We start from the raw sequence: 17352 nt of genomic DNA, 5'->3' as shown, positions 1-17352 counted from the left end.
TTGTTTTTTTAAATTCTCTGAACCTTACTCTCTAGCTCATATTTCAAGAACTTCTTCATTTGCCCAATGTGGTCTTGGAAGTTATCAAAGAACACAATACTTTCTTCAGCAGTCTCCTCCAAATCAAATCCCCTTGTATCAAGCGTTGTCCTTTTATTGAATGTTTTTAAATGACTGAAAGCTATTTTTTAAATGAAGCAGGCTTTCTTCTTGCAATTCAAGAAAAACATATACCATGGTCTAATTTACACCATTTTCTTGAATACCTTTTTAATTATATAAGATTACTAATACATATGTAGATATGCTATATTTCTGATATAGATGATCTATTTTAGTTGGTTTTTCTTTTGCTTTTCTTAAGTAAGCTCATATTTTTACTTATTTTAACTTAAGAGGGTCATGCATTTTATGGACTTAATTTTCTTCCAACTCTTCCAAGAGGTGAGAAGGAGCGCTGGTGGTACAAGGATTAATGACTTTGCTGCTAACCAAAAGGCCTGCAGTTCAAGTCCACATTGCCCCATGGGGAAGAGTAAAGTCTGTTTCCGTAGAAGCCCTTGGAGCAGTTCCACTCTGGAGCCTGGGAGTCACATGTACTCAAGAGCACTATTGGTTTTTTTCCCAAGAGGCAAAGTTTATATCTGAGTGGTACTGATTCTAATGATACTGAGGTATTTTGTGGATACATTATTTTACCACAACTCCTGGGATAAGTTTAAAACTTGTCTCTATCAGATTCTTTTTCTTTTACTGTACTATGTAAGATGTAGGAACCCTGTTGGCACTGTGGGTTTGCACTAACCCCAAGGCCATCCATCCAGACCCATCAGCCTCTTCACAGGAGAGTGATGGAGATTTCTGTGCCCATAATGACTCACTATTTCAGAAACCATATATAGGGCTGCTACAATTGTTTTTTGCTTTTGTTTTTATATAAGATGTAACTTTTTTGGTGTTGCATTTCAAACACAAAGCAGAATATGGAGCATAACTTGCCTAAGTAATTTGGGAAGGGGGAGGACTTTCTACAGTATCATTGGGGTCAGCAAGTTTAGTTCCTTGTTTTTTCCACCCTATCCTTCATTATTCTCTTTTGCAAGATGACTGCTCTCATTCACCATTGCTACTCATATCAATTGGCAGATAACATGGTGCTGTCTACCCAGGAGGCTTTGGCAAGCACACATTCCGTGATGTGCCTGGACAGCTGGATTTTATGTACCTCAGATTGTTCTCTTAGAGCCACGGAGGTCGTGAGAAAGTGGCCAATGGAAGTTGTAGGGCTCTGGACCCATCATGTTGAAAGTCTTTTTCTGTATTAATGGGTGGGCATCTAGTATAAGTAGTGCAGTATTGCACTGTAATTTCTTCCTAGAAATTGGACATGAGTGCTCAAAGCATTTTGTGTCTCTATAGGCAAGCGACTTGGCTGTTTAGTTTTTTGCTTTGCTGTTTGCTTCAGGTTTCAGATCTCACTGCATAAGATGTAGGGCCTGGAAGATACTGTAGAGAAGAAGTGGACTTCATTAGAAGCAAAAGTAAGTAGGACTGTGGAATTTGTCAGGGAAGGTTAGAAAGGAGAAACTATATAATGACACAGGCCGAATATTAAGAAGAACCCTTGTGATTGGGTTGCTTTAGAACTGGAACTTGGATTGATATCCAAGATCCCCTTGTGGTGCAGTGAATACTTCATGAGATATGGACCATGTATTACGTTAATAACAGCTTACCATGTGCTGTTTGAAGGAGATCACAGGATAGCTTAAGTGTAGTCGTCCCCCCTTTTTAATGTAGCAGCAGGAGACTTAATAGCCCTTTTAAATATAAATAAATGAATACATGAATCATAACAGGTATGAATAATCACTGTAAATTTCTATTGTTTTTTATTTCAAAGTTGTGTTAATTGTTCTCAATATTATTACAATAATATTTCACCTTGACTTTGTCAGGGGAAGCCAGCCCCTAACACATCATTACGGGTCCGGTAGGCACAATTGTACAGTGATAATAAGTAAAGATCATAGTAAAGTTACAGAGAGCATGAGAGATAGAGAAGAAGTATTGAAATAAATGGAGTCAGACACGATTCATGGTAGCATGCTCACCTCAGCCCCACTTGATGGTCCACATGAGGGTGAGAGAGTTTAATGCTAGCCCAGGCTTTTTATCTTCTTTGAGGCCATGCAAGCCCCCTAATTACAGGTGAGGACATACGTCACAGGAAGGGGCTGTGCTATAGGTAATACAGTAATGAGAGGAGGTGGTCTAGGGACATGATTCGGAAGAGGAGGGATTGGGGGTATACATGTGACAAGATGGGCAGATCCTAGATACAGATGGCAGCCTACTCTTAGATGTCACAGAACCGGTTTGGCCTGTTCCCTGACTCAACTGATAGAGACCATTATCAGTGGGGTGTGAACTCCACCTACAGGAACCTGTGGTGCTAGGAGACAGCAGTCTGGCAGGGACTACCTTCAGGGAAGATGCCTGTGAGCATCTGACCTCCCCCCCCCCCAAACTTTTTTTTTAAGTGTCCTATGGGCTAAACACCAGTTAGCAGTAATTTTGTGTTACTTGGAATAGTATTTAAACATTTTCATAATGGCCACCTTGAGAAATGAGGACTCAAATTTTCTAAATAGGTAATGTTTTAGCCTCCCCCGTTCTCCAACGCACACGCACACACACACACACACACACACTCACACACTAATGATTTTACATTGCAGTGACATAGTGGCTAGAGGTTAAGGACTGACTGAAAGGGTGACCATTTAGATCCACTCCCTTCCTCCCCTGGATAAAGAACTGATGGTAGGCTCTGTCAAGTTCACAGTCTAGGAAGCCCTAGAGGATAATCCTAGTCAGTCAGTCAGTCAGTTCAGTGGCACCTAGTGATAACGATATTGTCTGTCTTTATCCCATATGATCGCAGATTTGTTTAAAACTAGTGTAATATTTCAGAAAGAGCCAACTGTAGCTTCAACTTCTCTGACTTACAACAATGGAGAGTAAAACTATAAGCCTTGTGGGGCAAGTGAGCAGGTTTTTGCCAGCTGTAGCAGCAGCCTGGCTGGGGCTTCAGAAAGAGTTGATTGATTTAAAATTACGTAATTTTTCTGCTGAGCTCTGTTAGACTCGGCTGGGATTGGGGATGTTTTTCCCCCTCCTGATGATTATTTTTAAACAAGAGTTTATATCAGGAAAAGCTCTCCCCCACCCCCACTTATAAAACAAAGCCCTACATAGATACAGAGCTCTTGGGTAGCCCACTGGGTAACACTCTTCTGCTAACTAAAAAGTTGACCATTTGAGTTGACTCAGTTGCCAGGGGAGGAAGGCTGTCAAGATTTTTAAGTGGGCTGTTAAGAACTGTGACCAACATGGGGTCACCAGGATCGGAATGGATTCCCCTGGGGTTTTGGGGCAGATAGAGGGAAACCTCCTCTCCTAAAAAATGTGTAGACAGACTTGCTTCAGACTTCAGCTGCTAGTGCTGTAAAACCCATCTCGCTCTCGCTCTTTTTTTCATGATGAGATGTTAACATTTTACCAAAAACTGAAAATGCTAAGGATTGGTAATACTAAGATTATAGGAATTCACTCACCTGTATTGCATTTTAAGAACATGGCCTTCCCTAATAAAATGTAAAAGAAGAAAAGAGAAAAAAATGATTAGGGCAAAGACTGTACAGATGTGCTTTATACAATTGATGTATGTATATATATGAACTGTGAAAAGAATTGTATGAGCCCCAATAAATTGTTAAAATTAAAAAAAAAAAAAAAAGAACATGGCTTAGGTTATATGTACTGTACATGGGACATAGGCCTGCTAGTTAATTGTAATGGCGTCTTTTTACTCTTCTTGTAAGTTATTATTGACTATCCCAGCATTGTGATTAGATCTGAGAAGACATTTTTTAAGTCAATGTTTTTCTCCAGATAAATAAAAATGTAGCATAATGTGTTCATTTCAGCCCTTCAGTGATGATCTCCAGCAGAGAAGAATTGCATTTACAGTCACTTGGTGTTTTCTCTTGTATCTCCTCGGTGGGGAGGAGGGCGGGGTGGGGGGGTGGTTAATGAGGGAGAAGCAGCCCAGCTCATTACCGATCCTATGAGCACTTTGTCAGAGGGCGCCTTGAGCCATGAGTTTGCTTTCTGGGTTCCTGGAGACAGCAGTTTCTTACGATGTTTTTAGCATAATTAGGGCAACTTTTAAAGAATTTAAATAGTTTAATTTTAATGTACCTTGGAGATTTAGTGAGTAATTGATGTAATATTCAAGAAAGGATCACATTTTATTTGACCGTATTTTGAAATGTTTTTGTTAGTTATTGATTTAGTGTTTGTTATCCATACCTTCAACTCTGAAGAGTGAACATTATCTTGTATCAATAGTACTAACTGTATATTCTATTTTTTATAATTTTGGATTTTTTAATTAATTCTAGAATAAGCTTTTACTTTGAGCACAATAATTTGTTATACTGATTGATTTAGTATGAAAATACCTTAAAATGTCAGGTCATATGCTTTCCAAAAGCAAAGTATAGTATACTGTGGTTGCCTTTGGGTAACCTTTATAAGGAAATGAGATGCTTGCTTCCTTTTAAAAGTCCTAGATGTAAAAATGTTTTCAAATTTTTGTGGGCAGGAGGAACAGAATGTATTTAAGGAAAATTATGTACATTCTCAATTAAAAGAATTTTGCACTAAAAGTGCAAAAATGCCTTCCTCTATCAAGTATTTTCAGTTGTTTCAGTGAAATAATCTTATGTTTTTCCAACTATTTCCAGAGTAATTCTTCAGTCCAGTGTTCAGAGCTGTAAAACATCTGAACCTAACATTTCTGGCAGTTCAGGCATTTCTAACAGAACCACCAGATCTGCTTCAAGAAAAAGCAGTTTTAAAAGGTGAGAAAAGAATTCTACTCTTCTGAAAAGTTCCGAGCATTGGCTTTCCCATGTAATCTCTCACACCTCCATCTGGAGATAGAAACGAAGATGGGAGGAAGTGGCATTCCTCTGATAGAAAATTTACTCGTGTGTTTTACTTGCTTGCCTATCATCTGAAAAGACATTGGAATGTGGTGTGTAATTTTTTTTCAGAGATAATTCTCAAAACTGTGGAAACATGGAAAAGTTGAGAAGATACTTACATTCTTAAATTAGGTTTTGCAAAGGTCTCCATTCAGAATTTGGAGGGAATCTTGCTATCTTTGTCTCAGATGCAGCAAAGTTGTTGGGGGAATTTGTTGGAAAGAAGTATGGCAAAGGAAATATGATCACCCCAGTGAATTGGGGGATTGTTCCTTACCAAAGAGGAGCCCTGTGGCATGGTGGTTACTCATTGGGCCACTAACCGCAAGATAAGCGGTTCAAAACCACCAGCTGTTCCACAGGAGGAAGCCAAAGCTTTGTACTCTCAGAAAAAACTTTTGGAAACCCACCAGGGCAATTCTACTCTGTCCTATGTAAGGTTGCTATGAGTCGGAAATGATTTGGTGGCAGTGTGTTTAGTTTTGGTTTTATTTCCCTATTATCTGTTGATCCTGTTGACCGCAGTCCACACACACAGTCAGCTCGTTCAGCCTAGTGTGCTTTCTTTACTTCCAGTAGTTTGGACAAGAAACGGACAGGGTGTATATGATGACACTGTCAGTTACTGTCACTGTTGCCTTTAGACTTTTATCATGAACCGAAGGCAAAAATTGCATTTCTAAAATATTCCAAATACAAATCGCTTTTGAGGTAAAAGTAGATAATGCACAATATTTTATATTCAGAGTGAAAGGTGAGTAGCCTTTCTATGTTTTATAATTTGTGCCTGCTTCTGGCAGCATGCAGAGTCCTGTGTCATGACAGATATCTCTTATAATAGTGACTAGAAGAGGTCTGGAGGTAACTAGAAGCAGAACTCCTAAATGTTGTTCTTTATAAAAATTCCCTTCTTTTACCCGCATTTCTTGGAGGCTTTGGCCCCACAATCCGTCCATTGTCGTATGCTGGGTTCATTTCAGGTGCGGTCCTGTGATCAGACCGCCCGATCTGAACTCTGAGAGCGTCATCAGCATCAAACTGGGGTGCTGAGTCATCTGTCGTCTTGAGGACTTAGTTGTTTGCGTTCTCTTGCTTTCCTTCTTTCCCTTTGTTTCTTCCGCAGAATCTTACTATGTATTTATGTTCACTGGAGAATGTGACTGTGCCTCAATACCACAAGTATTTAAGAATTGGACACTAACTCATCATTTTACGATTTAAAATTTTTCATTAGGGATGTGACAAATAGTCATATTCTTTTTACTGTGACTCCACTTGAAAAAATACTAGAGAGATACTGACAAGAGGTCAAAGATTTAGACACAGCGTCAGAGTGTCATTTATACTGGTAAGGAACAGACACTCGGTGAAAATGATTACATTTACCAAATGAATTAGGAATCGTGTTTTTAAAAGAAAACTTCATGACCTGGATAAATACTCATGAAGTAGTAAGAGAAGAGATCCACATAAAATGTACACAGTCTATACATAGAAATATGAAAAAGAAAAATAAGCCATAACATTTATAATACATATCCCCAGGCCATAGGGCAGAAAGGGTTTTTCCAAAGAGTGGGTATGATTCAATGTCTATTCTTTTATGTGAATTAAGCTATTAAAATGAACACAGAATGACTGTTGATGATAGCTAACTTAAATATGCGCAGAATGGACCTATTCTGTCCAGGTGTGATTGGCCAGGCTTCCACTACCATCTAATGTGTCCTCGTCACGTACTTTTGCTTTCTGCTTTTTGAATTGTGCTGCTTACGTTGCACAGGACTAAAATCCAGGAACCGGATTAAGATGACCAACCCCTATCACATTCATTTGAGGGTTGGACAAGCATCAATTTTTCTATCTAGATCCTGGTGCCTTTTCTTGTCACTGTAGTGACCTAAGCTTGAGCTTCTTGGAAGCGGTCCCTGTTTGCAGGAAGCAGCTACCAGAGGTTCTTGGACAGGAATATTGAAGTGACCCAAAACGGTTTCCAGGAACTTGGGGTAGTTAGTGCTGGAAATCGAAAAGATTTCTTTTAAATTCCAAAGTGAGCTTCTAGGGATACCGAGAGGCAAGAATTCAGTGTTATGATCTATAGAACTGACCCCATACGCCCTTAGTCAAGTGCATTGTAGCCAAGAGGAATTAATGAAAGCCAAATGAAGGTTGAACATGATAGTGGGACAAGAGGAATGTAAAGGGAAGTAGAGGAAAGAACTAGGAGGCAAAGACATTTATAGAGGTATAAATACACGCACATACATAAGTAAATACATTTATATATAATGACGGAAATAGCTCTATTTACATAATACTTATATGTTAAGTATTAAGGTCGCAGATGGACATTGGGCCTCTACTTAAGTACTCCCTCAATGCAAGAACACTTTGTTCTAACAACCTGGCATTCTGTGATGCTCACCTTCCTGACATGATCACTGAAGACAAAATGGGTGAATAAGCAAATGTGGTGAAGAAAGCTGATGGTGCCCAGCTATCAAAAGATATAGTGTCTGGGGTCTTAAAGACTTGAATATAAGCAAGCAGCCATCTAGCTGAGAAGCAACAAAACCCACATGGAAGAAGCAAACCAGCCCGCATGATCATGGGGTATTGATAGGATCAAGTATCAGGCATCAAAAGATCCAGAACAATCATATAGATACGAATGAGGGGGAGGACGGAGTGGAGACCCCAAACCCATCTGTAGACAATTGGACATCCCCTCACAAAAGGGTCACAAGGAATGATGTACCAGCCAGGGTGCAGTATAACTCTGATGACATATATAACTTTCCTTTAGTTCTTTAATGTTCCCCCCACTCTATACTCATGACCCCAATTCTACCTTACAAATTGGCTAGACCAGAGCATGTGCATTGGTACAGATAAGAACTCACAACACAGAGAATTCAGGACAGATAAACCCCTCAGGACCAGTAATAAGTGTAGCCATACCATGAGGGTAGGGGAAAGGTGGGGGAGAAAGGGGGAGCTGATCACAATGATCAGCGTAACAGCCCTGCCCCCCCCCCCAGGGGCATGAACAACAGGAAAGTGGGTGAAGTGATATAACGGTAGGCGTAAGGTATGAAAATAATAGTAATTTATGAATTATCAAAGGTTCATGAGGGAGGGAGGGAGGGGATAAAACGGGATCTGATACCAAGGGCTGAAGTAGAAAATGTTATGAAAATGATGATGGCAACATATATACAAATGTGCCTGACACAATGGGCAGATGCATAGATTATTGTAGGAGCCCCCGATAAAATGACTTAATTAAAAATGAAAAAGAGGAAGGTGCGGCGGCAAGACGGGCGGGGAAGATGCCAGTGGCGGTGATGGCTGAAAGCGCCTTCAGTTTCAAAACGTTGCTGGACCAGTGCGAGAACCAGGAGCTCAAGGCTCCTGGAGGTATCGCCACCGCCCCGGTGTACGGGCAGCTCCTGGCCCTCTACCTGCTGCACAACGACATGAATAATGCAAGATATCTTTGGAAAAGAATTCCGCCTGCTATCAAATCTGCCAACGCGGAGCTGGGGGGCATCTGGTTGGTCGACCAGAGAATCTGGCAGCATGACTTCCCGGGGATCTACACCACCATCAGCGCCTACCAGTGGTCAGAGGCTGTGCAGCCCATCATGGATGCACTGAGAGACGCTACCCAGAGACGCGCCTTTGCCCTGGTCTCCCAGGCCTACACCTCCATCGTCGCCGATGATTTTGCTGCCTGCGTTGGGCTCCCAGTGGAAGAGGCCGTGAAAGGTGTGCTGGAGCAGGGCTGGCAGGCCGACTCCACCACCAGGATGGTCATGCCCAAGAAGCCTGTTGCAGGAGTCCTGGACGCCCCCTCCAGCAGGTTTAGCCCCCCCGACAGCGCCAACCCCTGTCCCACCGGTCCCCAACGAGCAGCAGTTAGCCCAGCTGACGGACTACGTGGCCTTCCTGGAAAACTGAGCCTGGCCCTGTCTGCTGACAGGCTGAGAGCTGCCAGGGTGTCTGTCTGTCCATCTGTGTGCTCGCTCAGCAGGTGCCCTGGGGGCAGGGCCCAGCCCCTCACTGAGCAGGCAGTTGACACCTCCAGCTTAGAAAGAAGGACGTTCCCCTGTGCCCTCCGCCTGACCTGACCCAACCAGCCAGTCCTCCTTGGGACCCTTCCCCTCGTGTGAGGGCCTCAGTGCTCACTGGGCAGCACGGGCACCTTCGGGGGGGTGACACGCCCAGGACCGGGGAGACTCACCACCTTTGGAGAACGTGCTTTCCCTTCCACCTGAGATCCCCGCGTGGGACACGGGCCACTGAGGAAGAGGCTGCACCCTGGACCCCTTGTGAGACGGCTGCGGAACAGATGCAGATGGGCCCTGAGCAGCGCTCCCTGGTGACACCTCCCTGCAGGCAGAGAGCAGCGAGGGGGCACAGTGCCAGGAAGACCTCGCAAGGACAAGCTGCCTGCAATTGCCGCCCACCCCCCACCTCGCAGAGTCTCACTACGAGTCTGGCCCTTCTGTGGGGACGTGTCCTTTGTACCTGTAGGTTCACGCCCACCCCGTGCATCATTCAATAAACGTGTGGGCACCAAAAAAAAAAAAAGAAAAAGACTGATTCCCTCCATGTGGGAGTTCCTTTGCCCCTTTCTGGGCTCAGGCTTGTGTCTACACCCTCGCAAGCAATCACCTTACAGTTTACAAAATAAGGGCAAGTGAGCACAGTCGTCTTCGTCTGCTACCTGCTTCTTAAGGAGAAAAAGAGATAGTCACATGGGAACCTGATACTTCTATCCTACTTAGGATCGGACCTTTTGGTTGCAGGATGATGAGGGAATTAACTCACGGTGGACAACTTCATTCAGGGCAAAATATTCTAAGTGTTAAAGTGGTGAAAGCCTTGAATTGCCATCTCCGAGGCGCCCTGCACATTCTGTTTCTCACATCAGGCGAGGCGAATTAATGTGTTGTTTTACATCTTCCCATTTTCTGTTGGAGCTATAAATACATCTGAATGCTTCTTTCTTAGGGACCAATAAATCCAGTGAATAATTGACTAAACAGAATTGTTGTGGTTAGTGTATTCACATTAACTTTCAGAAGGGGTCTCTCAGAACAGTCTTTAACATTTCATCGAGGTAATTGGTAATCTGCCGTCATCTCATTCAATAGTGCTTAGTTTATTTCATGTCTTTACCGTCTTAACACAGGTAGCTCTTCTGTCGGTCCTCCAGGAGCCCTGGTGGCACCGGGGTTAAGTACGGGGGTGCTTCCTGAGTAGTTGGCAGGTGAACCCAGCAGCTGTTCCACACAGAAATACAGGACAGTCTGCCTCATCAAGACCACTCCCTTCGGAGCCTTGTGGGCGCAGCAGGTCTTAGGTTGCAGTGGGATTGCTAGGTGCGCTATTGACTTAACAGGATTGGTGTTTTTTTCAGGAGTGGTTTTTAAAATTTTACTTAGTATACCTGCTTATAGTCAGGCATTTCCTTTGGGGTATTTTTTTAAAATAATTTTAACAATTTATTAGGGGCTCATACAATTCTTATCACAGTTCATACATATACATACATCAATTGTATAAAGCACATCTGTACAGTCTTTGCCCTAATCATTTTTTTCTCCTCTTTTCTTTTTTTACATTTTATTAGGGACTCATACAACTCTTATCACCATCCATACATATACATACATCAATTGTATAAAGCACATCCATACATTCCCTGCCCCAATCATTCTCAAGGCATTTGCTCTCCACTTAAGCCCCTTGCATCAGGTCCTCTTTTTTCCCCCTCCCTCCCTTCTCCCCCCTCCCTCATGTGCCCTTGGTAATTTATACATCGTTATTTTGTCATATCTTGCCCTATCCAGAGTCTCCCTTCCCCCCTTCTCTGCTGTCCCTCTCCCAGGGAAGAGGTCACATGTGGATCCCTGTAATCAGTTCCCCCTTTCCAACCCACTCACCCTCCACTCTCCCAGCATCGTCCCTCACACCCTTGGTCCTGAAGGTATCATCCACCCTGGATTCCCTGTGCCTCCAGCCCTCATATGTACCAGTGTACAACCTCTGCCCTATCCAGCCCTGCAAGGTAGAATTCGGATCATGGTAGTTGGGGGGAGGAATCATCCAGGATCTGGGGGAAAGCTGTGTTCTTCATCGGTACTACCTCGCACCCTAATTAACCCATCTCCTCTCCTAAACGCCTCTATGAGGGGATCTCCATTGGCCGACAGGGGTATTCTTTTTTAAAAAAATTATAACTAGTAGTTTTCTGAGTAAACGAGTATATACAAATAACTTTCAATTTCAAGTTACAGTAGAAGCATCACTCGCTGCATTGCTTTGGGGTGTTTTATGCCTGGTGTTTCTGTGGGAGGGGAGATAAATGCTCCGCTCTTTCCCTATTGTCACTCATCCCTGAGTCTCCTCATGAGCCCCTATCTGGCTCATGTGTCGAGGGCTTCTCTGGCTTCTCATTTGTGATTTACACTGCCATCGTGCCGGCCACTGCTTCTGGTCTCCTCAGTTTGGTTGTCTGCTTCCTTGCCTCTGGACTTTGGTAGTTTGTTACTGTTGTCTCCACATGGGTGTCCCAGTAGGAGCCCAGAGTGTTCTTTGGTTGAATGTCCTATTTTAAATATTGGTTATCTGTAATCCTTCGAAGCGTTCATCTTGGGGATCCCAGGTAGTCCCTTCTTTTGCTCCCCCAGTACCCAGTGTTGGTGCCTCTGACGCTCAATGAACCGGCTCGAAGAGCGCCATTATCGTCTACGTGACGGGCACCTGCGGGTAGAAACTGCTTTTGTGGCTGCTCACAGGCTTTCATTTTTCTCTGAGTTTAAAGATAGGGTAGGAATTTGGGGACAGGAAAAAAGAGTGAAAATCCAGATTACCTATTTCTGAACAGAAAAGGGACCTTTGGGTATCTTTGCTTGATGTGCCTTGCCTGCATCCTTGGCTTAGGAGTTGGCAGGGGGCTCCCCAGTAGTTGGTGTGGAAAGTGCTTCGAAGGATGAGAACTTTTCCCGTGACCAGGTTCTGTCTTGCAGAATAATCAAGTAACACTTCTTCATCTTCTCATTCTTCCCCATCTTCCCACGGCCTGGCTCCTCAGTGAGGAAGAAGGAAGCACACGCCTTCACTGGTGCTGTGGCGCTTTCCCTGCTCTGCTGCTGCGTTTGTCCTCCCGCCCCACTTTTTTCTCCTTGAAGTGTTATTTATTTAAAATTTATTTTACAGAACTGAACCCTTTTTAACTCTACCGTCCCCTCTTTTTTTGTATTACTTTTATGGTTAACAATTGTGCTGTCGTTTGCATTTGAGAAGTTACACAAAGTGCTATGATTGCTGTTTAGCATGTAATATTACTGTCAGGTTGCCTTCCTTGTCTTTGATAACTACATAAACCTTCATGCTAAAACATCCTTGTTTTTCTCCCCCTTACAGTCCCTCCATTTCAAGGACTAGAACAGGCTTGCGTTAACTAAAACACCTGTGCCCAGAACTGAAGGAAGACTGCAGGAACAGAAGAACTACAGCTGGATTTAGCACAATCTATTTGAAAACAAGACACAACAGAATTGTAAAAAGCCTTCGCTGCTTTCCACCGAAGAAGTTTATTCAGTGAAGAAAAATGTTCCCTGAGTTTAAATAGCTAAAGGAGATTGGGTACAAGACAATCATTTGAAGAAGGACCCAATTCTCCTTTTGTAGACATGTCTCAAGTTTAACAACAAAAAAGCTGTTGTGCATTTAGTCTCAGGTGTAATTGTCAAAGCCCTCTGCTATGAAGAGAGCTGCCTAGTCTTTGTGGCGCACGTGTGTCTCTTGCGATGGCAGTCATTTTAGCTGCTGCCCTTCAGAAGAATTGAATCTCTGATGGAGGTTTTTTATATATTTATTTTCTGTTCATCCTGTGACTCAATATCAAGGTTTAGACAGTTATTCAAATGGTACCTCTGTCATTTGATGTTTAAATTTGTGATACTATTGTGATGTTAATTCTGTTAAGTACCCAAGCTGCTTGTCTTCCACCAAAGAGTGCTTTATTAAGAATTTGTGGAAACCACTTTTTAATACTGGTTTAGGTTGAGAAACAAAGCAGTCGTTTGGTGACGGAGAATGTTAGTGGTAGCTGTAGAAGACTCAGGAGGAGGAATTGGCTTCAGAATTGCCCGGCTGCTGCATCAGCTTATTCCTTTCTGTCTCAGGCGGCGACGGCAGAAGGCCATACAAAATGAAGCCGCGTTTTCGTCCAGGCAGGACCACACGCACGTCCTTGTGCTCTTTCTACTAGGAAGTTAAGACCCTAAATGATGGCGACGTTTCTCATGCTTCGTTGTGTTAGTAGGCCTTCCTCTCTAGCACTGTAGATGGTCTTCATGTGCTTGGCCCTCCCATACCCTGTGACTTCTCTGCCAGTCCTCCACATCTGCATTCCACTTGCCTTAGGTTTGGGAATACAGCTAATGACTCAGCAGAGTGCCTTCGCCCCTCAACCCTAACGAAAACACAGCTGAGTCTCTGATTCAAAGCAGCCACAAAAAGATTAATTTGTAACCATCAAAAATTGGGGCCCAAAAGAAAAAATTCTTTCAGCCACCTTAGTTATTTCCATTAAAAAAGTGAATGACTTGGTCCACATTAGCCAGTTTTGGTCTATGCAAGTTTAGAAAGGAAGTTTGTAAAGGAAGAGGCTGACAAACTCCTTTCTGGTGTAAGCCTCTAAACAGAACTGCTGCGAGTCGTTGAAATAAGCAGGCCAGGCAGTCGCTTCCTTTGGCGTGTACTCGCAGACTAGACTAAGTGGTGACACGGACTGGCAGTGAGGGAGACCAAAGCAGAGCTCTTTCTTCATCAGGCGCGATGCGTGTGGGATCTGACCGGTTTCACACACTGGGGACTGGATCACAGAGGAGTGGTTTTCTCTCCCTGGAAATAAAAAGGCACAAAGACCCACTTGGTTATAGGACTATTGCTCCTTAATCACATCCGAGTGGGAGGAGGAACATTCCTTTGCTGCCTTGTGTTGGAAGATTGCCTTCCTCTTCAGACAGTGCCCCCATGCACAAAGCATTACATTCTCAGGGCAACGCCCCCCCTCACCCCCATACTTTAAAAGGCCATCTCCTCCGTAAATAATCCTAGGTTGTGAAAATCAAAGTTCCATTTGAGTTTTTCTTGGTTTGGTTGGGTATTAATTTAGAACAATGAAATGTGCTGCCGGCCTTGGCTCATGATGAATGACTACCTTCCTCAGAATGAGTAAAACCATGTGGTGTCTTCGTCAGGAGTGCAAATTTGGGGCTTTAGTGTTCACCACAGTATTTTTTATTCAGGAGCTTCCCTTTATCAAGTTGGCTGTTGAAATTTCCAGCTATAATTGCTATCCTTGTGCTCTTTTGAAAAACCTTTATCTTTAAAAAAAACTCACTAAAATTAGTCATAGGAAATAAGTAAGTTCGTTGCGAACTATTTCTTTGCACCAATGATTTGGGGTGACCATTGGGAACATATCTAGCATCCGAAAGTCTTTGGGCCTGACGGATGGAAAGTTCTTCCTGCCCTGCATCCAGTTGGACTCTTCCCTTCTCTTTTCAATGGGAGCCCCAGTAAACCCACATTCTTTTTTTATTTTTAACATTTTATTAGGGGCTCATACAACTCTCATCACAATCCACATTCTTTTAAGAGTCGAACTTGAGTCCTTGTCGAGAGTACAATGTAAGCTGAGTGTATAGAAACGGGGCTTCCTTGAAGAGCCTGAAATACTGCTTCCGGTGGAATTAAAGGTAGACATTTCGTAGATTTAGGTGCTCTTGGAAATGTTCTGGGGCCTCAAATATCCGGAGTCAGGAACAGTACACAGGAGAGGTATCCGCATGCCTGCACGCCCTGGGGAGTGCAGACTGCCGCGGTTTGTAATGGAGGGAAAATGAGGACCCTCGGATCCTTTGGTGAGGAAGGCTTGTTCTGAAAACAAGTAGCTGTACTTGTCAAATACTGCTGCTTTTCTAGTCAGAAACTTTCCATTCTTAAACTTGGTCCCTTGAGCCCCAGGAGTGGGGACTCCGGCCTGCAGGGTGTACAGGGCTATGAAATCACCAATACCAGCTAGCATCACAGCCCTCGCCAGAGAAGCCATCCCAGCTGTCACATTAGCCACAAGTGAAATGTGTGACCAGAATGGCCCCGAAGCGATGTCAAAACATTCAAGTGGCCCTGGGCCCGCTTCCTTTTGTCTGCCCTTCTCCCTTCACAGGAGTGATTTCTACCCCATTCCTGGGCAGACTTCCCAGACACGTGGGAAGTTTATGCACTTGGAGCAAGATCAGGCCTCAGATGCTTTGGGGTCGTGGGTCCCAAGAACTCCTGGAGCCTTTCCTTACTTCATCCACTGGCGGTAGCAAAAGAGCAGTGCACCCATTTGAGATTTGTTCTAAGAGTAGCTCATCAAAAACAACTTGAAAAGCCTATTTCATTTCCTTAGTCGTTAGTTCTGATGGAAACTGCCCTGTGATAGCACTAGGGCAGTCATTGTCCACATCTCCTAAATCTGAGTATTCTCGGGATATGTTGAAAAGACTAGACAACTCACCTATACTGTATAGGACATTACCTCTTTAATTCAGTTGCCCGATAGAATCAACTGTCAGCAGTCATGTCTACCTGCTTATTGTACTGCAATTTTATATGAATAATTTACAGACTTTTATCTAACCTGTACTCATGTACAGATTAAAAGTTTTAAAATGTAGCTGATTAATCAGTACTTGATCAATCATTGTTTTGATTTTTTTATTAAAATGTATATTTCTAATCATATTTTTTTTAAACAGAGAACTGGTCAAATGAATGTTTATTTTCCTGAAGATATTTTTTAAGATAAAACTTCATAATGGCCTGTACTTTGCATATCTGTGTAGTTTGAAATGTATTGTTGCATTTGAAAATATTATGTATTCTAATTTGTTTTAGAACAAATTATTGAATAGTAGAAATTGTATAAGTATAATCATGCAATTAAAAGTATTAGCCAAACAACTTTGTGGTTTATTGTATTTACTTAGCAGCCTGCGGTTAATGTGAATACATACTCAGGGGAGCCTTTCTCCATGGTAAATGGCAGGATGGTGAGGAGGTTCCTCCTGTGAAGTCTTGCCACCCACGTACACATCCCTGCCAACTTAAACGATGCAAAGAGAGGGTTGCCTTTCTGCCGGCCTCAAAGGACACCGCAAGGCTTACAATCAGAAAAGGAGTGCATCAGAGTTTTATTCCCCCCCCATATTTATTATCTGTATGCTCAGTAAATAATTGAGATGCTAGAGTAGATGAAGAAGAATTTGGTAGCAAGATTGGAGAAAGACACAGATCATCTGTGTTACTCCTGAAAGCAGAGGATTTGAACCATGTATTGGTCAAAGGCTTCAGCTTTTAATGTGGATTACCCTTCAACTTAAAAAAAAAACCTCTTAACTGAACCAATAGCAGTATCATAAATGGAGAAAAGATTGAAGCAGTCAGATTTCATTTTACTTGTATTCACTATACCCATGCAAACGGCAGTCAGGAAATCAAAAGATGTATTGCATTCGGACAAATCTGCATAAGACCTTATTAAAGTATCAAACAGCAGAGGTGTAATGTTGAAGATGAAGGTGAGCCTGACCCAAGCCATGGTATTTGCAACAGCCTCATTTGCATGTGAAAACTGAAGAGTTATTGAGGCCTTTGGATGATGGTTTTGGCAACATTTGTTGGGAACAAATTTGTCTTAGAAGCAGGATAACCAAGATGCTTCTTGAAGCATGGATGGTGAGACTTCATCTCAGACTGTGGACATGTTATCAGGAAAGGCTAGTTACTAGAAAAAGACACCGTGCTCGGTAAAGGGTCAGTGAAAAAGGAAACTCCTCAGTGGGAGGAATTGGTAAAGTGGTTACAACAGTGGGCTCAATTGTGATGAGGATGGCACAGGACCAGGCAGTGGTTTATGTTGCTCACTTGGGTCACCATGTGTTGGAATTACTGCAGGAACCGAACAATAGCACCACAAAGACCAAAACACTAGAGCAGTCCCTTGGAGTCTTGTAGGTCATAGACTCTGGACCTTTTGCTTTATGACGAAAGGATGGAGGTGATTGTGTTGAAGGAGTCAGGAACGGTCCTGGTGCGCTCTGTTCCTGCTTTCGAATCTGGACACCGCCCTTAGCACTGCCCTTCGCTGTTGGGGATCTGTTATTGGACAGACTGAAATACCTAATAACCACGCTGTCTCAGAGAGGTGGTATCTAGGACATAG

At 43.0% G+C, this 17352-nt stretch overlaps 1 protein-coding gene and 1 pseudogene across 8 annotated transcripts in view; both read left to right on the top strand.

Annotated features, from left to right (window-relative positions):
• CDC14B (cell division cycle 14B) overlaps nt 1-13955 on the top strand; it is a 103404-nt gene extending 89449 nt beyond the window's left edge. For 4 of the 8 annotated variants that reach the window (XM_075549808.1, XM_075549814.1, XM_075549811.1 and 1 more), the window contains exons 13-14: nt 4815-4931; nt 12495-13955. In XM_075549808.1, the coding sequence (XP_075405923.1) occupies nt 4815-4931; nt 12495-12531 (154 nt within the window). In that variant the 3' untranslated portion in view covers nt 12532-13955. Of the gene's footprint in view, nt 1-4814; nt 4932-12494 lie in introns of those variants that run through there. The other 4 variants (XM_075549810.1, XM_075549812.1, XM_075549809.1 and 1 more) reach the window with 2 other exon arrangements.
• Nucleotides 8341-9510, top strand: LOC142448887 (COP9 signalosome complex subunit 8 pseudogene; annotated as a pseudogene).
• Nucleotides 13956-17352: the final 3397 nt, after the last annotated feature.

This window comes from Tenrec ecaudatus, chromosome 5 (assembly GCF_050624435.1).
Source record: "Tenrec ecaudatus isolate mTenEca1 chromosome 5, mTenEca1.hap1, whole genome shotgun sequence".
In the NCBI taxonomy this organism is placed as follows: Eukaryota; Metazoa; Chordata; class Mammalia; order Afrosoricida; family Tenrecidae; genus Tenrec; species Tenrec ecaudatus.
This window is presented reverse-complemented; position numbering and strand designations above follow the sequence as displayed.